This window comes from Penicillium chermesinum, assembly GCF_028974085.1.
Source record: "Penicillium chermesinum strain IBT 19713 chromosome Unknown utg000006l:1.0-2335141.0:1.0-2336784.0, whole genome shotgun sequence".
Lineage (NCBI taxonomy): Eukaryota > Fungi > Ascomycota > Eurotiomycetes > Eurotiales > Aspergillaceae > Penicillium > Penicillium chermesinum.
This window is the reverse complement of record NW_026695316.1, coordinates 2,209,034-2,234,416: the sequence shown is the minus strand read 5'-3', so window position 1 is coordinate 2,234,416 and position 25,383 is coordinate 2,209,034. Positions and strand designations below refer to the sequence as shown.

The 25,383-nt window shown below is 50.1% G+C and overlaps 10 protein-coding genes across 10 annotated transcripts; 6 read left to right on the top strand and 4 right to left on the bottom strand.

Annotated features, from left to right (window-relative positions):
* Positions 1-204: 204 nt before the first annotated feature.
* N7468_008654 (5'-methylthioadenosine/S-adenosylhomocysteine nucleosidase family protein) lies at positions 205-3,079 on the top strand (the record flags this gene model as incomplete). The annotated part of the gene is made up of 4 exons (XM_058477950.1): positions 205-1,366; positions 1,420-1,736; positions 1,800-2,390; positions 2,483-3,079. The coding sequence occupies 4 exons, from the start codon at positions 205-207 to the stop codon at positions 3,077-3,079; spliced, it is 2,667 nt and encodes an 888-aa protein (XP_058328295.1).
* Positions 3,080-3,645: 566 nt separating this feature from the next.
* N7468_008653 (sugar porter family MFS transporter) lies at positions 3,646-5,653 on the top strand (the record flags this gene model as incomplete). Its single annotated transcript, XM_058477949.1, has 8 exons — positions 3,646-3,741; positions 3,793-3,915; positions 3,966-4,153; positions 4,209-4,753; positions 4,806-4,813; positions 4,891-5,321; positions 5,386-5,459; positions 5,511-5,653. The coding sequence occupies 8 exons, from the start codon at positions 3,646-3,648 to the stop codon at positions 5,651-5,653; spliced, it is 1,608 nt and encodes a 535-aa protein (XP_058328294.1).
* Positions 5,654-5,661: 8 nt separating this feature from the next.
* N7468_008652 (uncharacterized protein) lies at positions 5,662-6,230 on the top strand (the record flags this gene model as incomplete). Its single annotated transcript, XM_058477948.1, has 2 exons — positions 5,662-5,686; positions 5,962-6,230. 2 exons carry the CDS (start codon positions 5,662-5,664, stop codon positions 6,228-6,230), a joined length of 294 nt encoding a protein of 97 aa, XP_058328293.1.
* Positions 6,231-6,914: 684 nt separating this feature from the next.
* On the bottom strand, positions 6,915-9,279 carry N7468_008651 (uncharacterized protein; the record flags this gene model as incomplete). Its single annotated transcript, XM_058477947.1, has 2 exons — positions 6,915-8,561; positions 8,617-9,279. 2 exons carry the CDS (start codon positions 9,277-9,279, stop codon positions 6,915-6,917), a joined length of 2,310 nt encoding a protein of 769 aa, XP_058328292.1.
* Positions 9,280-9,912: 633 nt separating this feature from the next.
* On the top strand, positions 9,913-12,366 carry N7468_008650 (uncharacterized protein; the record flags this gene model as incomplete). Its single annotated transcript, XM_058477946.1, has 10 exons — positions 9,913-9,981; positions 10,046-10,770; positions 11,147-11,212; positions 11,271-11,415; positions 11,473-11,559; positions 11,612-11,674; positions 11,724-11,831; positions 11,904-12,044; positions 12,091-12,153; positions 12,211-12,366. 10 exons carry the CDS (start codon positions 9,913-9,915, stop codon positions 12,364-12,366), a joined length of 1,623 nt encoding a protein of 540 aa, XP_058328291.1.
* Positions 12,367-12,538: 172 nt separating this feature from the next.
* On the bottom strand, positions 12,539-12,874 carry N7468_008649 (uncharacterized protein; the record flags this gene model as incomplete). Its single annotated transcript, XM_058477945.1, has 1 exon — positions 12,539-12,874. The coding sequence occupies one exon, from the start codon at positions 12,872-12,874 to the stop codon at positions 12,539-12,541; it is 336 nt and encodes a 111-aa protein (XP_058328290.1).
* Positions 12,875-13,630: 756 nt separating this feature from the next.
* On the bottom strand, positions 13,631-16,173 carry N7468_008648 (methionyl-tRNA formyltransferase; the record flags this gene model as incomplete). The annotated part of the gene is made up of 8 exons (XM_058477944.1): positions 13,631-13,755; positions 13,885-14,021; positions 14,141-14,481; positions 14,658-14,716; positions 14,894-15,561; positions 15,615-15,742; positions 15,789-15,859; positions 15,915-16,173. The coding sequence occupies 8 exons, from the start codon at positions 16,171-16,173 to the stop codon at positions 13,631-13,633; spliced, it is 1,788 nt and encodes a 595-aa protein (XP_058328289.1).
* A 32-nt stretch (positions 16,174-16,205) lies between these two features.
* Positions 16,206-18,871, top strand: N7468_008647 (uncharacterized protein; the record flags this gene model as incomplete). Its single annotated transcript, XM_058477943.1, has 5 exons — positions 16,206-16,245; positions 16,299-16,614; positions 16,674-16,768; positions 16,813-18,035; positions 18,089-18,871. 5 exons carry the CDS (start codon positions 16,206-16,208, stop codon positions 18,869-18,871), a joined length of 2,457 nt encoding a protein of 818 aa, XP_058328288.1.
* Positions 18,872-19,623: 752 nt separating this feature from the next.
* Positions 19,624-20,559, bottom strand: rho1 (Rho family GTPase RHO1; the record flags this gene model as incomplete). Its single annotated transcript, XM_058477942.1, has 5 exons — positions 19,624-19,794; positions 19,858-19,992; positions 20,064-20,261; positions 20,383-20,410; positions 20,492-20,559. The coding sequence occupies 5 exons, from the start codon at positions 20,557-20,559 to the stop codon at positions 19,624-19,626; spliced, it is 600 nt and encodes a 199-aa protein (XP_058328287.1).
* A 3,395-nt stretch (positions 20,560-23,954) lies between these two features.
* N7468_008645 (mitochondrial 54S ribosomal protein uL24m) lies at positions 23,955-25,107 on the top strand (the record flags this gene model as incomplete). The annotated part of the gene is made up of 2 exons (XM_058477941.1): positions 23,955-24,371; positions 24,439-25,107. 2 exons carry the CDS (start codon positions 23,955-23,957, stop codon positions 25,105-25,107), a joined length of 1,086 nt encoding a protein of 361 aa, XP_058328286.1.
* Between the last annotated feature and the right edge of the window lie 276 nt (positions 25,108-25,383).

The window sequence follows — 25,383 nt, the reverse complement described above, 5'->3', positions numbered from 1 at the left end:
AAAATGTTCAGCTGGACTGACTTTTGAGGAGGGATGAGGCTGATTTTGAGGGGCTAATCGGGCGAAAAAAGCAATATGCAAACCAGCTGAGCAAGGCTGACTTGGTTGGTGTATGGGCGGCCTGCGCCCCCGTGTCAGCCAGCAACTCAGCTCGATCCTCTTCCAAGCAACGCTGTCCATGTTCTTCCAATATCTACGCACGAAATGGTCAGCAATCCCCCCAAAAGCCGGAATGAATTCGATGTCGCTGTTATATGCGCCCTGCCATTCGAGGCGGATACCGTGGATGCCCTCTTCGACTATCGTTGGGACGAAGAAAGTGATCGATATGGGAAGGCTCCAGGAGACAGGAACACATACCGAACTGGGCTGATCGGTAGTCATAATGTCGTGTTGGTGTGCATGCCGGGCATCGGTCGGGGCCACGCAGCTGGCGTTGCAGCAAATCTACGATCGAGCTTTCAAAATATCCGTCTCGCCTTGATGGTCGGTGTCTGCGGAGGGGTACCAAATGGAGCTGAAAAGGGAATATTTCTTGGCGATATAATAATTAGCGATGAAATCGTGGTATACGACTTCGGCAGGCAATATCCTGCAGGCTTTCGCCGCAAGGAAGGCATAACAGAGTCGACTCTCAACCCCGAAGTACGAACTTTCCTGCAAAGGCTAAAGAGCCCGAGTGGTCACAAAGCTCTACTCAAGAGAGCCCGTCATCATTTGACGAAGCTTCAGCAGACTGGACATGTTTCAGTCCCAGTGCTGAAACAAGACCGGCTTTTCCCAGCAAATTATCATCACAAACATCAAAATCATGCAAAATGCAAGCGATGTAGAAAAAATGAAAATTGCCAAAAGGCCCAGGAATCTACATGCGTCGAACTAGGATGTGACCAGAAAGCCATCAGCCGCTCACGTTTGTTGTTGGATGTCAATGATGTCAATGATATTCACTTTGGGCGAATCGCTTCAGGTGACACAGTCATGAAATCCGGAACAGAGCGAAACAGAGTGGCTTTAGCAGATAATATCATCGCATTCGAGATGGAAGGCGCCGGAATCTATACCAACTTGCCTTGTCTCGTGGTCAAGGGGGTATGTGACTATGCAGACAGCCACAAGGATAAGGAATGGCAACTTTATGCAGCTAGAACAGCAGCTTCGTGTATGAAGTCTGCGCTTGAACAGTGGCCAAAGATAGATCGATCCGATGAAGGCCCCAAAACCTATACAGGCCCATTGCTTGAAGCTTCTCATGGAATTGAGCCATCGGCTGAGCCTCAGTCTCAATCAATATGCCTGGACGAGGGTTCTCACAGCCAAAACATCCATCCGGATCCTGTCACCGGGACCGATCAGCTCTTCCAAAGTGAGCTTAGCATTTGCTATGGGAATTTGAGAGTTGCCGCTAACAAAGTCTAGTTTTGCCCGAGGTTGAATTGGCATTCAAAGAAACTCTTGCCTGCTTCAAACGCAAGAGCATTCGCAAGTTCCTACCCCGAGATTTTGGTCTCAAGCAATATGTAAGGAACCAACAAATTATTTACTTGGACTGCTTGAGATCCTTGACGTCACAAGATCGGACATACGAGGGCAATGATCAGGCATCTCAAGCTACTCGTCGGGATGTTATTTTAAGCATAAAAGAAAAGCTTGAGGAGATCTCGGATCTGGCAAAGTGTCTCCCTGTGTCGACAAAGGCGACACTAGATTCCACAAACGCTACAGATGTGCTGAAAGTAGGTATACATTATCAAATTGTTCGATTTTGTTCGTATACAGGATACTGACACAAACCTCAGGAGTCTGTAGAAGACTTGGAATCACGAGTCCAGGTTCTCTTGTCGTTGATGACTCAGGCTGAAGAGCCTTCTTCTTTCATAAATGACACCGTTACAGCAAACCACGCGCGAAATCGCGAGTTCAAACATTTCCAAGTGATCCAAAAGGCCGCCTATAGTCTATACGATGCATTAGGCACCGCGTGCAATAAGCATACTACGCATGATGTTCATTTGTCTCTTCAGCCAAGTTTTGAACGATCGTCTTCGCAAGTGCAGTTCAATGTGGCCTTTTTACAGAAGTCCGCATCCGCCATGCAAGAGATCTGGATCAAAGTGGAATCGACAATCAAGTCGGCGGACACAGATTCTCCCTCGATATCCACAGTTACTTCTAGGAGACTACCCTCTTTCAAACGACCTACGCAATATCCAGAAGCATCCTCTTCATCAGAAGTCAGGAAGAGAGTCTGCTTTGAGGAGCGAATAGGCCCTGACAACCCCGGGCAATGTATCTTGAACGACCGATTGCAAGAATCCCGAATCTATACCTACAGCGGAACTTTTGTGTCTTGGTTGAAAGAGTTTTACACCGGAAGACCTGCCAAGGCTGTATTGGCCTTCTGAGGGACAGTGAGACCTGGAAGCATTTAGCATATCTTGATGATAAAACTAAAAGCAATCCCTCTATGTCACTTTCTCAGCTGGTGTGGCTTTCAAGTATTGACCCGATGCAATGTATGAGCCAGTACCGACGCATTCAACTGGCCAAGTATCTGGCTACTGCTGTGCTCTGCTACCATGCTACGCCGTGGCTGAACACTGCATGGCGCAGTGACGATGTTCGCTTCCTCGGGGGGCCTGAATCCCTCCTGCAGAAGGCATCATGTACTCTGCCCTACATGGTCACGTCTGTCCAAGCATCGTCCCAGTCCAGCTCTCCATCTCATCCTTCCGAGCTCCACTATATAGTTCGCAACCGCGTTCTCTTCGGGCTAGGGGTCATGTTTCTCGAACTTGCATACCAAACTCCCCTTCAAAAGCTTCGGCTTCCTATTGATCTTGAACGAGGCCAAACACCCGAACTTGCAGAGTATTTCACTGCCCGTCGCGTAGTAGATCAGAGCGCTAGCATGATGGGCGGAAGGTTCAAGAGGATGATCAAGAAGTGTCTGTATTGTGACTTTGGACATGACAGTGACTTTACGAGTCCAGCGCTTCAACAAGCCTTTTACAACGACATAATCGGTGGCCTTGAGGATCTGGAAGAGAAGTTCCGGGAACTGCAGCTGGATGAATGACGCTCCGGCTCTACTAGCAGTTCAATAGACAGAAGCTCTTCACAATATATCAAAGCACCTTCGTAGCCCTTGCATTCCTACTAGGGGGCGAAGTCCGAGCAATCACCCCCGCAGCCAAAGTAGCAGGGATCTGCTGGCCTCGGCTGAATTTGCCCACTTCCGGATGAATAGACGGTGGTTAGGTGGTATTAGGGTGGTGTCAACCCCGTATTTCCCCACACTCTATAACCTCCTGATCCACTTGCCCCCACGCCCCCCCCCCCGCTTTGGAGCTTTTCAAGGTTAGACCCTGAGCTTGGCATCTCATGGAGAGCAGATCTCGGATTCGTGGAATTTCTTCCCCGCGCTTACTGAGCTGCTTGAGATTCCTATTCTTGTTATGATAGGCTTGAAAATAGCTGCCAAGAAATCTTAGAGCTAGGGATGGAGGTTAGAGGAGGTCTACTCTCTGACTATATTTAGCAGAGAGCAGTCATCTACCCGGCTCGTTCCCAGGGCTCTTCTTTCTGTGAATCAATAAACTAGCATCGCTACCTGGTCCTTGTATCGGAACAAGCAAGTGCGCGATGTCGTGGATACTGCAAAAGATCGTTCACAATGAGGCGATGAGAACAGACCCCCCAGAGATCTATGGATGGAGAGTCTACCTGCTAGCCTGCTCGGTACTTCTCTTTACTCTCACTCGGTGAAGAGCCAAGCTAAACTCCATTCAGGCTTGCTGCGGAGGAATGTTATTTGGAATGGATTCCGGCATTATCGGCGGAGTGTTAACTATGCCACCTTTCATGCAGTCGGTCATTCCAACCGGTACCTATGAAGAAGCAAAGGCTAATCTAGTACGTCGTTTAGTACGTACGGCCTTGAGAATCTCGATAAAGTTGCGCAGGCAAACCTCTCCGCCAATATCGTTTCAACTCTTCAAGCAGGTTGCTTTTTCGGAGCTCTTCTCGCGTCGCCTGCTGCAGATAAATGGGGCAGACGATTTGCCCTGCTCGGCTCAGCTGTAACAGGAGTTATAGGAGTCATCATGCAAGCCTCTGCTAGTGGACATCTCGAAGCTATGTATATTGGACGGTTAGAGGATCATTCCCCGCACATAATAGACCGATCGACTGACCCGGTGCTCCAGACTAGTCACAGGCTTTGGGGTCGGTGCCGCCTCCATGATCAACCCTCTGTATGTATCTGAGAACGCACCGCGCGCAATCCGGGGTGGGTTAACTGGTCTATACCAGTTCTTCATCACGATGGGCATCATTCTCGCTTTCTGGATCAACTATGGCTGCCTCCTCCACTTGAGCGGATCCGCAATGTACCTTGTGCCACTAGCGATGCAAGGCCTACCGGCTGTACTTCTCTTTGTTGGTATGTCTCTTTGCAACGAGTCGCCTCGATGGCTGGCCAAGCAGGACCGCTGGGAAGAAGCCCGGGCTACTTTGAGTAAAGTCCGCGCTTTGCCTCCTGATCATCCGTATCTGGAAGAGGAGTTCCAGGCCATCGCAGTGCAGTTAGAGCAAGAGCGGGCTCTCGTAGGGGGCTCTGGGTTCTGGGACCTTATGAAAGAAATGTGTTTGATCCCTGGAAATCGCAATCGGGCGATGATCTCGATTTTCTTGATGGTTTGTCAACAAATGACGGGCACGAACGCCATCAACTACTACAGCCCCCAAATTTGTAAGTCCATCGCATTTTACTTGAGAGTGATGCTAACGCTAAGTTGTCGCAGTCAAAAACGTAAGTCACGGCTCAAATACCATCACACCCCTCTTTTCGTCCCGTCTTCCCATCTAATCAACAGCTTTCTGAATTAGCTCGGTGTCACTGGAAACGCAACCAACCTGTTCGCGACAGGCGTATATGGAATAGTTAAGATGGTCAGCTGTGGCGTCTTCCTAGTCTTTGTCGCTGATTCCCTCGGGCGCCGCCGTTCTCTACTTTGGACCTCTGTAGGACAGGCGCTAGCCATGCTGTACATTGGTTTATACGTCCGCATTGCACCGCCCGTGGAAGGCGCCCCGGTGATCCCAGCCGGGTACGTTGCGCTGGTCTGCATCTTTCTCTTCGCGGCGTTCTTCCAGTTTGGCTGGGGCCCGGTCTGCTGGATCTATGTCTCGGAGATCCCTACTGCTCGCCTGCGGTCCTTAAATGTTGCATTGGGAGCGGCGACGCAGTGGCTGTTCAACTTTGTGGTTGCCAGGGCTGTGCCGAATATGCTCGCCACTGTTGGGGCTCATGGATACGGGTGAGATCCTCTGGCTCTCGACAAGGCTGTTCTTTGCTAATATGGGAATCCTGCTTTCGAACAGGACATATATCATCTTCGCCTGCTTCTGCTTCTCCATGGGTGTTTGGGTGTGGTTTTTCATACCAGAAACGAAGGGTAAGGACTCTTCATCCGGGGAATGAACACTTGGCTAATATCCATTCGCAGGTATGGCGCTGGAGAAGATGGATGACCTGTTTGGAGTCACCCAGCTTGTTCAGAATAAGGTCGACCCTGAGCACGGATTAGATACCGGTCACACAGAAAAAGCTACGCAGTCGCAAGTCGAGCGAGTGGCATCTATTGGGTGAAATTACACATGGAACATGAGGGCTTGCGGAGATGTATTCTTGCTCTTGTCCCGGCTTCCTCCGGGCTTGCTTAGCCTTAGCCAATACAGGAGGTACACTTTGAGTTTGCGGCAATTGTTGAAGCCCTACTTACTCACATACGAACCGTGCTTAGACCTATAATAGTTTGCTAACGCCCAATCTGTCCGGCTTGACATTCCATCTGATTCCACGCTGGTGCAGGTGTAATTAAAGTGGCCGATGCATGAGTGGAGCAATAATGTTATAACCTGGCGCCTACTTGGTCGATTTTAACGAAACCGGCCGAGTGCCACACAACTGTATTGCGAGTATCTTGCCAAGGTCTTCGCTATGGGGGTCGGGCATTGGAATCACTGCCGGCGTGGTTGACGCTGGATATGAAGGCGCCATAGGAGCTTTGCTGGAGGTGAAGAATCCTAGCGGGGTGACGTTGTACAAAGACGTTAAGCTAGCGCAAATTGTCTTTGAGGAGTTGGGAGAAGCTGTCGAAGGGTACAATGGGATATACCAATCCTCAACCACTAGTACTAGACGGGATGGAGCAACGAAAGTGTAACATTCAAGGAATCAGAAATCGGGGTTGTCTGCGTCTTATGCCTACATTCGCCCAGGAGCTTAGAAGGAAGAACAGGTGAGCCGAGAAGATAAGGCCCCCTCTTACTTGACTAGAGGGGGAAATTAGAAAGACAATGGGGTTGGTCCAGGAATCAATCCACTTTCTTGAGATTTCCGTGCTCGCTAAGGCTACCAGGCTCACTTGGCAGAGGGGGGTAGGACTTCAGTTGCAGTTTTATCCCTCGTCTTGGTTATGGCTAACGAATGGCTTGTTTTCCTCTCTGTAGACTTTCCTTGTGCCGACCGCTGCCAGTGTGCCATCATGAGGCACTCCAAGTACAGTGCGCTTACAATAGTATATCTCGTCAACAATAGGACAATTTGATGAATAGCATAAGGATCGGCAGATAAACGGGTCGATCCATTCGCTTGATCTGATATCTGATTAGATGCTCTGATATTCACATTCATTGAGGTCGTAAATCATATGTCGTGAAGCAGGATATATACAGCACCCCAACCCGGCTCTCAAAACAAAGGAAAACAAAAATAGAAACGAAGTACCCTCGGCATGGATATTGAAAGATGCACGCTTGAATCAACAAGAAAGGAAATGCCAAGCAGGAAAACATAAGAAGAATAGGCAAATATCGAGGAAATAAACAGGTAGAAACACGATGTAATATCAACGACGAAGGCGGCTAGATAGGCCCTGTCCTGCAAAAGCGCGCTGGCTCTGGCTTCGAGTGATACGGCGGGAAGATGGACCGTCATCTAAGCTCAAGCCACCGATCCCAGGCCCAAGATCACTCCGTCGTGGAGAGTAGACATTGCTATACGGGTTTGCTTGGCCAGTGTACCGAATGTTGCGAGTGGTAGCGTCCGTGGCATTCGTGGCCGTGGTCGCAACCGTCTCCGTATCCGAATCTTGCTCAGAATCCGATAAGGGCTCCATTTCTTTGAGAGACTTCATGGTCAAACTCTGCGGCATTTGTCGTAAGCTGTCAAGCCCTCCGGATGACAAGGACTGAAGAGATTGGGACGAAGATAGTCGATACTGCGGAGCAGTTGCCGGTAGCGCAGATGAGAAGCTCTGTGTTCCAGCAGTGGAACCGAATGAAAGAGCAGGAGCAGATGACTGTGCACCAAAGGAGCCTAAGGGCGGGGAGGCGAGGGTTGGGGAATTTGATGGGGACCAAGCGAGAGCATCACATTGCGGAGACTGCTGCTTAGATGAGTCAAATTGTGGCGATGTGGGTTTGGTCGGGTCTCGTTCCGAAGTTTTCGAAATGGCTTGGTAGAGCGCGTAGAGACCCAAGGCTTCTTGGATGATCATGAAGCCGAGGAAGATTTTGCCGTATCTGTCGAAATAGTGTCTGTCAAAGGAATCCTGGGGGAGATGTGCTCCAAAGTGGACGGCAGCCCCAAGTTCGGTGATATAGATCAAGATCTCCATGCCATTCCACTCCCCGAGGGGTCTCTTCACAGCTTCCAACAACGCAAACCCAGCAATTAAGCTTGCGCTTCCCAAGGCCCCAATTTCAATGTAGTTTCCACGAATGAAGAACAATTGGTTCTGAGATAGTGTCCAAGCGACAACCGACGCAGACAGGAGCGACAGTCGAAGACTTTGGAAAATCAGATGAGCTTGTGAATAGGTGAGAGGCGACTTTTGGCTCGTCTTCGGTTGGCGCCAATTCCTTTTTGGCTCATCTCCTGTCTCGATGGTAAACGCACGGTCAAACAAGGTTTCCAGCCCGGTCGACGTATTGTGGTCACTGCTCGGAAAAAACCTGGGAGGCTTAAAGATCGGCTCTGAGCTGTCAGACTTGCGTTTCCACGAAGTAGGAGATTGAGTGGGACTGCGGTGGAATGGATTAGGCTCAACAACCTGCTCAATTGGTTTCGCCGATGTCTTGGTGCGGAGAGTCCAAGCAGGTGGTTTAGGCGCGGCTGGGATCTGGCCTTGAAAAGGATTGGGCCCGTCAAACACCGATGGCTGGCTTCGGTTACGGTGGTAGACACTTATTTTTGGTTGAAGGTCTTGGGGTCGAGAGGGTGTCCAGTCCATGTCATCATTTTCGGGAGGTGGTGTGGGAATAGCCGGCGGCTTCTCTACAGTGACTCGTGGAGCAGCTAATTTGTCCACAGGGAAGCGGTTTCGGAGCGCATTGGAGTTGGCGCTTGGTGCCAGCGGACCCTTTTGCTTCTGGCTCGTAGAGGCGGGCGAAGTTCGAGTGCTTCGAATCGGCGCCATTTCCCACGAATTGTCAGACCAATTCACCAATGGGCTAGTATCATAATCGACGACACGGCGAGAAAGCAGGACACACTATCTTGTATTAGCTTCTGTAATCTGGAATCCCTCATTCGAGAAGTGTGCTTACAATGGCAGTGAATGCCAACATGACCATATGCAGAGCCGGTGGGAGGTTTTGTTCGAGTCCGCTCGCGGAGGGATCCTTCAGTAGAGCCCAAAACACACATCTTACCACCAATGCAATGAACTGAATTTGGTAGTATTCCCCGAGACCAGTGAATCTCCCAGATCTGCCATTGATCTTCGCACGCAGTTTGGGGTTCCACCAGAGCGATAGGACACCTACAACGAGCGCAGTGCCTGCGGATGAACTCATGTCAAGAGCACATTCTTGGGGGATTCGATAAATTTCTATGGTCTGTACTGCACAGGACCAGAGATGCATTGACGTATCAGACGACATGCTGAGATCATCTGTCGGGGCAGTCGCAGTCAGAATGCTGGCAATATCCCACACCAGTTGTCCAAGGACGCTCGTCCAATAACCAAAAGCGCCGGCATATACAAGCAAGCTCTGCCAACTCCGTTCTCGTGTCCGACGAGCTGCCTTGCTAGCCTTGCTTTGGTCCATCATGCGTCTGAGATGGTCGGCCTTAGCCTCATAGCCCGCCTGGCGAATCCGCTGTCTGACACGAGGCTCGCATTGATCACAGACTTGGGGGGTATCGGTCTTCCAGACCCCTGCGGAACTCTGAATAGCCACGCTCGTATTCCTCGTCTGAAGGTTCATCGCTTGGCGGGAAGTATTCCGCAAGGGAGGCTGTGAATAGATGCTGGTTGCGAACACATCGGGAGCAAAATAAGTCGGTTGACTCGAACGGCTGCTCTGCAACAATGGGAACTTTTGCCTCGATCAGGTTAGTCGGCGGATCTGTAATTTCTCCATTCTTTGTTCGATGTCAGTTATCATCCCAATGTCGTAAAGACGGCGGCGCGCACCTGATCTAGGAAATTCTCATAGCCGCAACTCTCGCATTGAAAATAGTCGCGGATAGGGCCATGACTGGAATTGGCAGGACGTTTCCCGCAGCCATGACAGGTTAGACGCTTAGAAAAAAGCGCCATACTGTCATCGCAGCAGTCGACACAACCGGGTTGGGAGGTGTTTGTTGTGGTATCCAGGAAGGGCGGAAGTTGCGAAAATCCAATAAATCAGGCGGCGCACAGCGGCACGTGTGGACGCGACACTTGGATTCGGATTCGCTTTCAACGTGTACTTGAGCGGCCACCGCCGGTCGCTTTGGCTTTCGCTAGTCGGGGGAATTCTTATCAGGTCTTTCATTCAAGGATGGGCTCCTCCTGATGAACCACATTCCCCCTTGAGCGACTCTTCTCTGTTTTGGCAGACAATCCCAGTGACATCATGGCATTCAGCGACCTTTTTTGGAAGCTGTTCATTCCTACAGCAATCATTGCAGCCCTTGCTGTTCTGGTAAGTCCCATCCCAGCAACCGGTACCATTGTCTCTGCCTTGGAGTTGACTTGACCATCCACAGATCGTTGTCACCTCGCTCGCGATCGCGCATCATGCCCCCGTCCCTCGAATGCGCCGGCGCGGCACACCTATCCATGTTCTCGTTGTGCTGGGCAGCGGTGGCCACACCACTGAAATGTTCTACATCCTAGAAAAGGCTTACGAACAGAAGGATTGTACTTATCGGACCTATGTTGTGACCTCGGGGGATAAATTCAGCGCCAAAAAGGCCGTGGACTTCGAAGCCGAATACAGCAAAAGCCTGAAGGAGAGTGGTCACGCGGACATTGGAGAATACGATGTGATTACTATCCCACGGGCACGCCGGGTGCATCAATCGTACTGGACTGCGCCATTCTCGACCCTCCAGTGCTTTTGGGCTTGTCTCCTCGTCCTCCTCGGCCGGCATCCGGGTCAAAAACAGCTTCCCTCGCAGTACTTATCTGTGTATCCTGATCTTATCTTCTCAAACGGCCCAGCCGTTGCGGTGTGCATGGTTTCGGCTGCTAAGGCGATACGGTTCTGCATCTTCATCTACCGCTGGATCACCTTGCAAGGCCACATACCCACGATGCCCAAGCTCCGTACGATCTACATTGAATCATGGGCGCGCATCTCCAAGCTTAGCACTTCTGGTATTTTGCTGCTTCCACTTGCTGACAAGTTTCTGGTTCAATGGCCTGACATCGCTGGCCTCCGGGCCTGGTGGGGCATGAAGAAAACAGAATATGCAGGCTGGCTCGTCTTGTGAGCCGAGGCGTCATGAGCCTACTAGGCGGAGCTGATATCAATAATGTTCTTAAAGGCTTCCAAATGACCATTGTATTTTATTCGCCCAATCTAGCAATGATCCTAGTTAGATCATGGCTGTGCTACTCGTCATGATACTCTGGGTTTTGTCTTCGTTTTCTTCAATGGTCGTAGACTTCGGTTGGATATTTTCGAGAAAACCAGCCTCGGAACGCTCCCGCTATTCGCTCTGTCGATCTCGCGCAGGAATCCGCTCTATATCTTACCCCGCATTTCACATTCTCCTTCAACGAGATTCTTTCTATCTGGCTGCAGTTGCACTGCACTTTGCCTGATCTGGTTTGCATTTATATCCTACTTATATCCTACTTAGTGGAACGATCGCCAGCATGCCGTACTCTCTATCTGGCCGGAATGTCCTAGTCATCGGTGGCTCTCGGTAAGAAAACAACGTCCCAGAAAATCGACCGATGAATTGACAGATTTCTCTGCCCAAGTGGTCTCGGTGCTGCCGTCGCTCAAAGGTTTGCTAGCGAAGGAAGTAATGTCGCGATAAACTACGTCTCGAGCAAGGACACTGCCGAGGCCCTTGCTACAGACCTCTCGAGCAAGTACAACGTGAAGACTATTACAGTTCAAGCGGTATTCGTCATGTTCAGATGTCTGGATGATGATCGCGATAACTGATTCATCCCATAGGACGCTGGAAAGCGAATCGAGGCAACGAATGCTGTTACGACAACCATAGAGCAATTAGGGGGCCTGGATGTGGTGATCTCAAATGCCGTACGTTATAATGATCTCTCTTTTGTTGATTCGTTCGTAATTATCTCTCTAGGGATGGACTAAGATGACCAACTTCGGTGATCTGGATTCGATGGATGATGATGACTGGGATAGGGTGAGTATTACTTGCGTATGGAGAGGCCAAAAAATAACCTTTGATCTAGTGCTGGAATGTAAATGTGAAGAGTAGCTTCTACCTATTCAAAGCGGCTGCACCAACGTTCAACGCCAACCCAGATGGTGGAGCATTCATAATCACTGCATCCGTTGCGGTATGCTATCACACATTCATTGCCTTCCCCCCTTTTGATTTATCACCTGGCGCTAATCTGTTCTCTCCGTAGGGTGTCATTCCAAGTGGAAGTAGCTTGGCGTATTCGGTATCGAAGGCTGCAGCAATCCACCTCATGAAAGGTTTGGCTCAGTCTCAAGGGGCCAAGATCCGCACCAATGCTGTTCTGCCTGGTCTTTTGCTCACAGAATGGGTATGCCCCCTCGTCCTCGGTTGAGGCTTCTATTGACACAATATAGGGCCAGAAGTTTCCCCAGGCAAAAATTGATGCCATTAGAGAGAGAACCGTGCTCAATAAACTGGTTTGATGTCTCTCCTATAGTAAAAGCCTTGCTCTTTGCTAATATGCCTAATCATAGGCCGAGGTCGATGATACTGCCGAGGTATACGTGAACATTGCCAAAAATTCGTCTATGACTGGTCAGACAATTCAGATCGGTATGCTTTCCATCTTTCCATCCCAAGCTATTGACGTGCAGAGCTCATACCAGTTACAGATTCCGGGTTTGCGATAGTATAGATTTTCGAGAAGACACGGCTTTCTACGTCATAGACATGTCGAAGACCACTCGACTCCGAGTCCTAGGGAGGATAAATTCGAGATTATATTCAGAATGTCATGCTTCCAGTGGTGTAAACTTAGATACAAAGATAATAGCTCGTCTTAGCAACTTGCAAAGTCGAACATTAATTTTCAACAGCCCAATGTGGCTTCCCAGACCATCGCCCAAGCTGGATATCGGCGAGTTCTCTCATCATCGGCCACTGGGCTGGCTTCTTTTCTGTGGGTTTTTGCTTCCGTTCAGATTCCTCTTTCCGAACTCGAGACCCATGAATCTCGGCGGATGGCGTGCCCAGCTCATTAAATTCGTTTATATAGGCGTCATTTTCCAGCTGTTCCATTTCATCCAGAAATTCGAGCTCGCCAGGGGAAAGTGGAACTCCCAGACTCTTGAAGGCATCGAGAACCTCGTACCGGTACTCTCGGATACCTTTCTGGATCATTTCTTCCCATCGGTCCATTACTAACTTAAAACTTTCCATCACCAGAGGCAACTCTTCTTCGCCTATGAAAGCATATCGATCATTCGAATAAATATCTGGGAATAGTCATAAAACATTGCGCGGAACGCATTGTATCTCCCGTATTGATCAAAATATGGATCATTGTGGTAGTTGATATTGCCGTAGTCGGGGTGTGAAATTCCCCGAGTATTATGTCGAGGGCATTGACCTTTGACGAGTCGGGTGATTTCCGGACAGGACAGCGATGGAGTCGATCTATACAGGATACAAAGACACATGAGATAACGATTAGTGATATTGAACACAGGTTCCCATTTCATCGTCAGTCGGCGACACACCATCTCGATTCTTTGAGGATCATCATGGTGCTTGGCCCTCGGTCTGGGTTCATTTTCTCTCAAGTTCTTCTGCGAATCTGCATGGTCTTTGGGTCTCGACTCGGAGGTTTTTGATGCGTCTTCAGGTCCATTTAGGCGTCGAAAAAAAGGCATCATGAGGCTCATATGGAATATCGTCAGGTTCCACCCAACGGATCTCTAGCTCACATTCAGAATTAATTAGCTTTTCGTCAGTTTTTCTTTTTTTTTTCTTGTAAAAGAGACCTGGGCACCTTACCAAGTGCTAAACTGTCGACGATATATGTTGGTGTGCTGCTCTTTTCCGCAGCGCATGCATGCAAAATGGTTGAAACCTATCATGGAACACATTATAAAAGAAACTTTTCAGCCCTTTTCCTGGTGTCACATGCATGTCTCAAGTATCCTTGTCGAGTTTTGTCTTGTTATCCGCAGTCCATAACTCGACCTGCGATTTCTTGATCAAACCTAGCCCCGGGAGCTCGCGGCTTTTGAACTTATGGCCGAGAAGGTCAAGAAATTCTTGCAGCCAAGATTAGACACTGTTCATTATGTGGAAAGCTTTCCAAACCTATGGTGAACAGCAAAAGCACAACGGTAGATAGTATGTGCCAAGGCCATCATCAATGCGAATATGGTCCTGGGGCGCACCAGTTTCCCATGGATACCCCATATCTTTGGGCATTTGCATGCCTGGACCTTCTAGCAGTGGCTTCCACAGGAGTATCACAGCCTCCAACTGCTGTTTTATTGACTGCAGCTGTTGAGTAATGTGGACATCAATGTCTCTTTTTAGTATTAGCATTTCTAAACCCAGAATCCAAAATTAAATTGATACATCTGGTTATTCGTCACAGCTCAAGGTTAATCTGCTCGCAAATAGTGATAGGCGAAGCAAATAACGTACAGTTGGAGGCCTTGTAGCATGCATATCTGCTGACTGACTTGCTGCTCGAGCTTTTTTTCGACTTTTACCACACGTATCGCAGCCTTGATATTTGGAATAATATGGCGTTTTCCCTTCCCCTTGGAGGAGTCCAGGACTTGGGCCATCTTCTCGAGGACTTGACGACAAGCTTGTATATGCTCCCTGTCGACTTGAATGTCAGGGACAGACGCGAGAAATGCAAGGTCTCTCAGAAGAGCCTTGATCTGCTTCCTCTTGTCCGAGATTTCTTCGAGCGTTCCATTTACCGACCGATACAAAGCGAAGAAGCGCCTGAAAACCTCTATCCCGATTTGCGTGAACTGGGCAATGCAATAGTACCGGCCAGACTCAATGCCCCCACGTCTACCATTATGCCTGCCAGTGATGTGTAAATATAGCTGAAGAGTAACTTGACTACGAGCTATCTCTCTTGATTTGCGAATAAAAAATGGTTTCGGCAGATTATCCACGGGCTAAGATCCTGTCTAAAACCCACCTGAGGCTCCTTTTGCAAGTGGGGTAGAATCAGCTGGCTGCCTTTCACAGCCGCATACACTGCATGTGCCCAACAGGGCCGTCGAATGAATCAAGTATTGTACATATCATATTTACAAAGATTAGGCGGGTCAAAAAAAAACCCCCCCTGTCTGCCTCGCCCCATTCAGGTAAAAGGCTGACGAAATGGTGTAAAATCCGTGCCGCCTGATTGGAAAGACTGTACGTCAAACATACGAGCCTTGATCGCCGCCTGAAGTCCGTCGGTGACCGGCTCCCCTTCCACCTTCATTCGGTTGATGCGCAGTATCTTCTTGTCTTGGGTCAAGACGTACAGAGCCCTGCCCTTTTTCGGCTGAACAGGATGCGGTGAATTTGTGAATGGCTGACCAGGGACTACTGGAAAAGAATCACATCCTTGGGGAGGCTCCACCTCTTCCAGATCAGTTAAGATAACTCGCTTGTGGTCGAATTCAGTCTGAGCAGATTTCTTAGCAACCAGTGCTTTGCTCCATAAAGACCCAGTCCCAAGGACCCGGTTGCGTCGTTCGATATCTTGCTTGGTCCAAACTGCCCAGTCAATATGCCTATTCTCGGGCTTAATTTTCCCGGCGTGGATGAGATGAGTCTTTCCATCCGGTTTCCACCCTACATCTTTGACTGGAGGCACAAAGAGACCTCTGTCAATGCCGTCCACGAGTAGCTCGGCGCCTTTGGGGGACACAAGATTCAACAATTCAGGAACATCACATGAATCTGGGTTGGGAATACTGAATCCCGGTGAGGGCGTTTGCGAAATTATAAGCCCGTGGTCGAAGCTTTTATGATGCAAGGTTTGCAGTGTTACCCCCGTCGTAGTTCGACCCGCCATTAAAGTATGATGCAAAGGGGCCGGCCCACGGAAGCTAGGCACAGAACGGTCAACAACTTAGCTTCAACACTTTGCAAATCTGCTTACTCTGGAAGCATTGAGGGATGGACATTGAGCCCACCGTAGCTCGCATTGTTCAGGATACGTGGCGGCACAAACAGTCCGAAGGACACAGCAATGATCAAATTGATAGGTCCATTAGAGGTTACCGGGGGCTATTCTAGTTAGCTAACTGCATATACTGGCATAGAACGAACTCACAGCCCAGCCCGTAAAGGTGTCAATCTCGTGGATGGGGAGCGAAAGGGCCGATGCTGCAGCCTTAATAGGAACTAATTTGATCCCGTTAGTTTGCCAAATATTAACTCCAGATCAGATAGACAATACCTTCTCGGATCTCCTTCAGTCCTCTACCAACTCGCTTTCCTGGTCGACACACTACATCAATTGAAGCAACACGGCTTGGTTGCCTCAAATGATAGGCATGGAGAGCATTCAAAGAGGCAATGCTGAAGTCGTCGGATCCACAGAAGAGAATCCGCAAAGGGTCATAATATCGGCTGGAGTAGAATCGACGTGCAGGGAACTTGATAGAGAAAGGCTGCCTACAGAGGGCAAATGCCCCTGGGCCCTGCATTAGCCGCATTATTAGCCGGTTAAGCTGCAATTCAACAGCCGATGAAGCTTCTAAGATCAGTTCGCGATTATCGGCTTATCGGTTTATCGATAAGTGCCACGTGATAGCAACACCGTCAGTCCCACGCCTCCCAGAGAAGCAACTCCTCTTGCTGCGTACCTCTCAAACCTGCTCAGTGCGTGGTTCGGATGTTAGCAGTGCCATGCCGGAAAGTGAACATGAGCCCGTGATCCCCGCGCAGCTGTCTTTCCTCGCCATATACAATCCAACTCTCGGACCCACCGACGAGACCCTCGAAGACCAGATTGTGTTCTACACGTCACGTTCGGGCTATATACAGCGTACAGAAGGCTCAAGCAATGAGGAAGAAGGCGCAAGCCCCCCTGCAGATGGGAAGAATGAGAGATTGTGGCAGATTGGCCTCGCGCAGGGGATGGTGAGCTTTGCCAGGTACGGATCACTCTACCAGCGGGGCTTATAGGATGGACGCTCATGGTTACTTCGAATAGCACCTTCTCTAGCAAACCTCTGGAATACGTCGAGACGGAGAAATCCCGCATAGTTCTTTTTGAGCTAGAAAAGGACTGGTGGATTGTTGCTGTCAGTATGCTCTGAGCTCAACTGTATGAATTAGCTGCTCACATTCAGCCCAGAACATTGACCTTACTCGGCTGTTAGCTGAAGCGAGGCAACCTTCTTCGACAGATAAGAGTAATGGGCCCAGTTATCACTACTCCTCGAGGGAGATGGGACCTCCCCATTTGCTCACTCAGCAATTACGCCGTGCTTACTCAATATTCCTTCTGCATCACGATTACTCGCTGAACGATCTATATACACGCGTGGGACGATCTGCTTTCTGTTTATTCATGGAGCGTTTTTGGGAGAAGTTTGCCTGGAATTGGGAGCTTCTGCTAAGTGGGAACCCAATTGTCGAGATATACAACGGAATCAAGCTCGCCGCCGGCGGGGAGCTGGGTATCGGCGTGGGAGAAGAAGAGTGGGGCAGCGGAGAAAGAGAGGTACTCGAGGACTTTGTTTCCAGGACAGAAGGACTCCAAGACTTGGTCGTCTCCAGGTTTGGCGAGCCGCACAGCCATAACAGCGACTCGCCGCCGTTAACAGACTCTAAGGGAGAGGCATGGCTAGGAATGGACGCAGACCCTCAGTCAGCGGACGGCGTAGTCTTCTCCGGCGTTCATACCATCTCCCGAAGATCTGTAGCACGAATTTCTCACTGGATGGAATGGATTTACCGGTATGGTGACGCAGCTTACGGCATAGGGCGAGACCCGAGCTCAATGCGCAGGCGAAAGCCGCGAAGGCATCGCGGTAAACATCTCCACGGAGGTACTAGCAGTCATGGCGAAAGGAGTTCTACCCCAGAACAGACTCATCTTCCGGGTATTCCGCGTCCTCTTATCACCGCTACTTCGCAATCTCAGGTTGAGGTGCCTGAAAACAGCGGTGCTTCTTCGCCTGCAAACAGCAGTCAGAAGAACGAGGCATCAGCATTTGGTACTGATACCATGATGAAAGTGCTGACGCTGGGATATGGATCTGCCTGGAGTTTCCCTAGCAAGATTGCATCTCCTCTATCTACTGAGTCCAGTACCCCTAGTCCAAAATCGTCAGCGAATGCAGTCCAAACAAGTGATCCTCCTCTGGAGCCCAAGCCCAAGCCCATGGGTCGATTTATTCTGGGGGCTCGAGATGATTTAGATACTTTGGATGACTTTGAAGAAGAGAGCGCAGTCCTCGTGTCAGATACAAATACGAAAACTCGCATTGTGCATCGACCTCTCCACCTTCACTTGCGCGGTGGTGAAAATGTGGACAGTCGGCAGAAGCTCCATGCAGTAATCTACGTGGTAAGACTGAGCCAAGCTTGACAAAAAAGCCCCTGCCCTAACCAAGTTACTAGTACCGACCCTTCATGTTCACTTTCTTATTCGACTCAGAATCCGCGGCTCTCTCTTCGCCTGCCCTCTATTCTAGCATTCATCACCAACTGGGCCCTCTCCAAAAACCACTCGTGTCGTCCACTTCAACTACAGCCGCCACGTCTCGTATCGCAAGTTCCAATAATTCAGAGCTTAATAAACGCTTCGCTCCCCGAGATCAGTCAGTTTACGATCTGGTCTATGACCCATCCAATTTGACCATTCGCACTTCCATACCCAACATACCAAATCTCGGCACACCTTTCCAACCCCTCGAAACCTCTCACTCACCTCGCACCTCATCATCGACTCCTAACCAACCTTCAAAGCAATGGACCCGCGTCGAGAGCCTTACGATTCACCAACACCTTCTGACTACATATATCGACACCCGATGTCGGCCCCAGGAAATTGAGCGCACTTGTAAGATGAGTCGTGGATGGTGGGTCCTTTGGGTACGCATGCCCTCAAGTCCTAGCGATTCAACACCTCGAGCTCTATCCACAACTTCTTCGTCCGTTGCTCTGTCCACGATGGCCGATGACCAACAAGACCCATCACCAAAGTCTCGGCTCGAGTCTTGTGCTGAGCCCCACGAAGCCTTCATCATCCGCATGGCGAGTGACCATGCCTCACAGGCCGGACATGCACGCATGAGTAGTGGAGCCCGCTTCTTTCGGGACTTGGGAGGCGCCTCGTCAACGAACACAGTAGGGGGCGTGCTGAAAACACGCCGTCTAAGCTGGTGGAGGGACTTGGGATAGATGCCCGTCGATACGTTGAGGGGCTGCTGCGACTTAACAGGTAGCTTAGCTATTCTTCCCGTTCAGGACTAAAGCCATATATGTTCAGTCTGATCTCCAAAGGGAATCTTTCAAGCTTGTTGCTGAACTTATAATATCTTTTCTACATCTCTACGCTGCGACGGTTGTCGAGAACAGGTAGGCACGGGGCTCAAGAAAACAGAAGTAGAGTTATGCATTAGCTTTAGCAAAAATCAATATAGTAAAGAAGATAAAATAAAAAAAGCTCAACAGAGCTCTTCGCGAGGGGGGGAGATATCCGAAGGGAGAGAAACGGGAATCATCTATCATCACACACAGGGCGACGTCCAAGGGCGAGTCACGGCGTTGCCCACCTTCACCACCGGCGCTACATTCCAAGGCTTCTCTTTCTTTCTTTTTTTTGGGCTTTTTTTTGTTTTGTTTTTTTTCCAAATTGTATACTGCGCACCAGTCGGCGGCAACTTTGTCATTTGAGATCCACGATGACGGATTTGAGGAAGAAGAGACACGGAAAAGAGAAAAGCCCACAGGGTTATGATGAAGACAACGCCTCCCTAGACAAATTCTGCAAAATAAACGCAAAAAGGAGAAACACAAGGCCGATCAACTGCAGAAGGAGTTGGGGAGGGGGATGATTCCACGACTCAAAGCGACCAGGCTCAATATTATCCAGGGATGCCCGAGACCCGCTGAAACCTCCACTCGAGTCGGACCATCTGCTGGCGAGTAGTTTACAGGATCATGCACTTGCTCTTCTTGCCGCTGCCCTTGCGGCCGGTAGTGCCAACCTTCAGCAGAGCCGCGCGGGTGGCGGCCTCGAAGACCTCCTTGACACCCTCGTTGGTACGAGCGGAGCACTCCAGATACTTGTAGGCGCCAATCTTCTTGCGGACTTCCTCACCCTGGTTGTAGGTTAGTCATGGGGAACTTGGTGCGGATGGAGGTGAAGTTCCAGTCGGACGTACCTGTTCAGTCGAGACGGGGCTCTGGGAGGTCTTGTTCAACTCTTCAATGGTCTTGGGGTCGTGACGCAGATCCTTCTTACAGCCGACCAGGATGATGGGGAGACCTTGGCAGAAGTGAAGAACCTCGGAGATCCACTGGAAATCGATATTAGTATGTAGTTTCGATATCATCCGGGCATTGGCCCCGGGCGGTATATAGAACGGACCTTCTCCTGAACGTTGTCAAGCGAATCGGGTGAGTCGACAGCGAAACAGATCAGGATAACGTGCGAGTCTGGGTATGACAGAGGACGCAAGCGGTCGTAGTCTTCTTGTCCAGCCGTATCCCAAAGAGCCAGCTCAACGTGCTTGTTGTCAACCTCGACATCGGCGACATAGTTCTCGAAAACGGTGGGGACGTAGACCTAAAGTATAGCCGCGTCAGTTTTGAGGGGACGAGATTTGAGGAGATCGCATAAGGTTGATATTCCCAGATCGGAGATAGGACATGTGATCGGGGTCCGCGGGCGTGAGATAGGAGCTCACCTCAGGGAAAGTGCCCTTGGAGAACACACTGTTGAACGTCAGTTTCACGTTCGAGGGATGAAGGGAGACCCGATGTATGAAGAGATATCGGTGATAACTGCGGACTTACATGAGCAGACAGGTCTTACCGCAGGCACCATCACCCACGATGACGAGCTTGCGACGGATCTCGGCCATCTTAGCCAGGAAACAGTCAGCAAAACTGGTGACGAAAAAAAAAAAACGATGGGTTGAAAAAGCCGTGCTGTTAGATCTGCGGGGAGGCGATTCCTTGGAGATGGATCCAGTGGGGAAGGGGGAGGGGGAAGAGGAGGTGAGGGATGGGAAAGGGACCAAGTCAGGCCCGGGGGGTAGGAAAAGGGTTATCTCATCATACTTTGTCGGATCTCAGGGGAGCGTCTTAACACACGGGCCGTAGGGTAAATGACTTTCAAGCAAGAAGCCCACAATTATCGCAACTCGGCGTAGCGATCGAGAGATGGAAGGGACAGAAATTGGGGGTTGAGGATGGGAAGAATATTTGATGACTTGGAGGAAGATAGAGGCCAGACTTGCCCGGGCGGTGTATTGGCTGTATTTGTTGTGGTGCTGCGCTGTACCGTCCAATACTACCTGAGTACCTTCCTGTAATTTATTGGCGGCCTTCGGGGGATGTACCGTTCTGCGGCCAGGGGCTACGGGGACCAGAGCGCGAGATAGTTCTACAATCTATCTTGGTGGCTGTACCAGGCTATTTCAGGCCTTAGTGCTTCCTGCACATGACTCGAATATAACGTCAGGCTCAGCTCTGCTGCCTTCCTCTCTCGGTTTGCTGTTGTCGCCTATTTCAGGACCTCTGGGGCCCGGTAATACCATTACTCTGCGCAGCCCTAGCAGGCTGTGTGTGGCTGAGCTGGCTGGTATTCCCCGTCGCAAAAGGCCCACTCTTTGTTTCGTAGCACAGCCACCGTGGCTGCAATGTTGAGGGCACGAGGCATGCCGTGCTGCTGATATCATCGCAAAAGGGAGGGAAAAAAGGGGGGCAGTTTCAAAATGCTCATGCGGTTTTGGACTTGAATGGTTCTCGTTTATGGTGTTGTTACGCCCCCAATGGCGTAGCAGACGATCGGTGGCCCCCTGCACCAGAGTACCAACCGTTTCTCCCGTACGGATACAGAGAACAAGGTTACTTATCGTATGCTAGTGATACAATAGTTACCGTTCGATCTATGCAAGCACCGAGCCTTGTCCCGTCACTGTGGGTGGCCTGTAGTTGTACAATACACGCAGACGAAAGGGGCATGCAGGTCACATATTTCGATGAAATCATCTCTTATCACAGACACCATCCATGGTGTCCACTATTGGACGATCGTGGACCTCGACAGTATATCTCCGTGTGACGTTGAAGCAAACGGGCCCCAAAAAAAAATAACGGTCTACCCGCTGATGCATAGGAGCCGATCTAAATGCTTGGACATGTTTGTTCTGACGATCAACTATCATAGCTTCCTGCACCCCTCTCTGAATAAACCGGGGCGTCTTTCTATCACGCTAAAACGCGGCTGAAAACCGGCACGCTCGATCTGCGGCACAAGTCTCGTCGAATTCGATACGCCATTCAGGGGCCTCGGATCGATGTACACCGCAGATGGCCTCCCAATCACGCGCCCCGTTGGATCTCGCTGGGTGCAGCTAATGAGGGACACTCAAGAGTTCCCGTAGACGAAAAGCGGAGTCTATGGAATCCTCCGTTTGTCGAAGGAATACTAGTCAGTCAATTTCCCCGAAAATAGATTCGAGGAGAAATTAAATGTCCCTTGAAAGTGTAGAATACACTAGCTTTGAGGGTCCGTACACCCGAAGTATTGGGAACGGAGTTCGAGGCAAAGAGCACTTTTGTGTATGTACACGTACTTGCACGCTATTGCTCCACAATTATCCACAATTACGAGTAAACTCATTCGCCTGGGCCGCAGAGCATAAGTACCGAGTTCCGCTTTTATGGTCCGCACGTCCTGAGAAAGCTCTCGCACTAACGAAAGCCACCCAAGTCTGATCGACAAGGAGGGTTAGCTCTCCGCTGCATTTGTCCCAACGTGCTGATCGCCTAGAATTTGGAGACAAGCCGTCGAATTGATAATGCTATTCCGCCTTCTGTTCTTGTACGGATTACGGGCCGCGACGACCTTCTAGACCCGTCCCATCCTTGAGGTTTCACCCGCAGGTTGCGAAAAGAACGTGTCATCCTGTTGGATCGTCCGCGATCCGAAGTCTTCTCCACAGCCGAACATCTCTCCGGCCGGCATACGTGAGTTGACCAAGCTTCTTGAGTTGTCCGTGCTAGGCACTCGCTGGGCACTCGCGATTTAAGTCCGGGTCTGCGGGTTGCCTTACTCCTCTTGATGTTCATGTCGGAAGGCAGTTGACCAAGCGGCCGTGTTTCGATCTTGGCATGGAGCTCTCGGGCGCCCGGGTGAGGGCCGTTTTCACAACAGGGCTTAACGGAGTTAAATACACCTTTTTGCTTGGCTGTGCGCTGCCACAGCGATCTTAAATTTCATGCGGAGCTGTCATCTGATCTCCGATCTGATTGCCTGCCTCAAGATCAGGATCCAATCATGGTGTCAAGATGAGAGATTGGATCAATGGTGCCACGCTGCATGTAAAGTCCGGGCTTCTGTACGGAGTACAGGAAGTCGGATGCCTTTGATGGGGTCACCAAATTCGAGTTCACCATTCCCTTCGTTACACGTAGTTTCTAACGAGTTTCCCCGGTGTAAGAGATTATTGTCAATACATGTACAACGGGCTGTGCAGAACTGCATGTTCTTATACGGTCTTTAGGCATCGACTTGGAAAAGTCCACGATATGCTGATTTAAAAGGTATTTCGGTACACAAAATGGAATTTCCCCAGTTCCTATATCTGGAGCAATTTATACTTGGGAACTTCACAGGTCAACTGGGATACTACTGTATGGTAATGATCACGATTCTCAAGTTGGAGAAGAAGCAACCCGACTCGGAGCGCGTTGCTGCGTACTAGTATAGTCTGGTGCCACTGGCAGTGATAGCTGGTCCCTGCTCTACTAGGAGATGGAACTGATCGGTACAGGTAGTAAGAGTTTCACTAGGTCCTCATTTGGCTGCGATCTCGCTGCTTCAATGTTACTTTACAGGCTACTTGGTAGATGAGGTCCTCAGACATTCCTTATGTTTTTTTCTTCCAAATGAACTTTCGTGGAAATATAAATTTGTCAGTTCGGACGCCGCAGGATCATTCTAGCTCGAAGACACACATTCCCGTATTGATTGACCACCACGAGGGATACATAGAGTAACATGATGCCTGCCATCAAATTTCCAACACGTTGACCAATTCCAAACAACACCGTTTATATAGCAACTCGATTCAACAGGGCCCCGGGGTGCGACAGCATGCTTACATAACCACACTGTTGGGATCCATCCATGGATAGTTAGTTAAATCACGTGGACCGGGGTGCGGCCGTAATTTTCGGCTCGCGACTCGCTTCGGAACATTGACGAGCAGCACCGTTCAGCCATTGCTGGACACCTCCCTCGCACAGCATGCAGAAAGTCATCCAACGGGCTGCTACGGCCCGTAAGCAGGCTCAGTCCAAGGCTTTTCGCGCCCGCAAGGCCAATGAACGGATCGAGCGCATGGACAGGACTCGCACCCGGAAAGACTACAACAGTGCCCTGATGTCCAATATTAAAGGAGCACAGCAGGCTCGCTGGGACGACTACTACAAGAAGGATCTGGCCCCCATGAGAGATGCTGGTGATCGACCACACACCTTCGGCGCTGCGGACTCTGTCCTTTTGCACCCTCCGGCACTGCCCAAAAACAAGCGCCGCAAGCACATCCTCTTCGCCGCTGGAGACCGAGTCTGCGTCATTCGAGGTCGAGATAAGGGTAAGATCAATGAGATCACCCAGGTCAATAAGGAGAGCGAAACGGTCATTGTGAAAGATACCAACTTGGTATGTCATCTCCTTTCAACTGATGCTCGTGTCTTGAGATCGCTGCTAACAGGTAGCATTATTTTAGACCGAAGTCGTCGTCCCCGAATGGGCTAAGGATGCCATGGGAATAAGCCAAGACGTCATGACCCAGCCACTACCGATTTCGATGGACGACGTTCGCCATGTCGTTGCGGTGGAAGACGGAGACCTCACTAGGGATTGCATCGTGGAGCACGCCTATGCCGGCCCGCCGCACTTTGAGCGCCCATCATACAGCCAACTCCCACGATACACTCGCTATGTCAGCGGAACAGGAATGGTCATCCCATGGCCTCACGAGGCCGAGCCTGGCAAAGAAGTTTACGAATCTGACACAAGAGGCCCCGAGGTCGCAGAGGCGTCCTGGGTGCCCACGTTAGATAGCCCGCCATTCCCTTCTAGCGTGATCGATGAACTCCGCAATAAATACTCTCGCTTCCGAACACGCCACGACCCCGAATACGTCAAGGCCAAGGTCATGGAGGAATACCGACAGGAATACCTCAAGAGCCAGAGCCTCCTCACTCCGAAGGGAGAGAAGCGAGCATTGTCCGCTGCCAAGGGCGTTAAAGCCAAGCAATCGAGACTGGATGAGAATGGCAATGTTATCATGGACCAATCAACCAATGACTTCATTAATCAGTTCATGTCAATGAACGTGAAGTCAGAAGTGAAGAAAGCAGACATCTATTCAGCCACGAAGGAGTCAAACTAGTCCGAAGATAAGGGATATGTTTGAACACGCCAGATAGTCTGATTGGATGTCTGCGTCCTTTGGTCTTTTCTTATTGTCAAGATAGCGATTCGTATAAACCCAACTGTATTTTAGTAAAGATTCCGTGACAAAATGAAATATTTTCCCCAAGGAAAACATTGCGTTTTCACTAGATCCATCGATGTATTCCTGAGCTGGGAGGCTCAGTCAGTGAATCCTGCGGGCCGCTCAGGGACCGGTTCCGCTGGGGGCGCGATCGATCCTTGATCTCCGGCA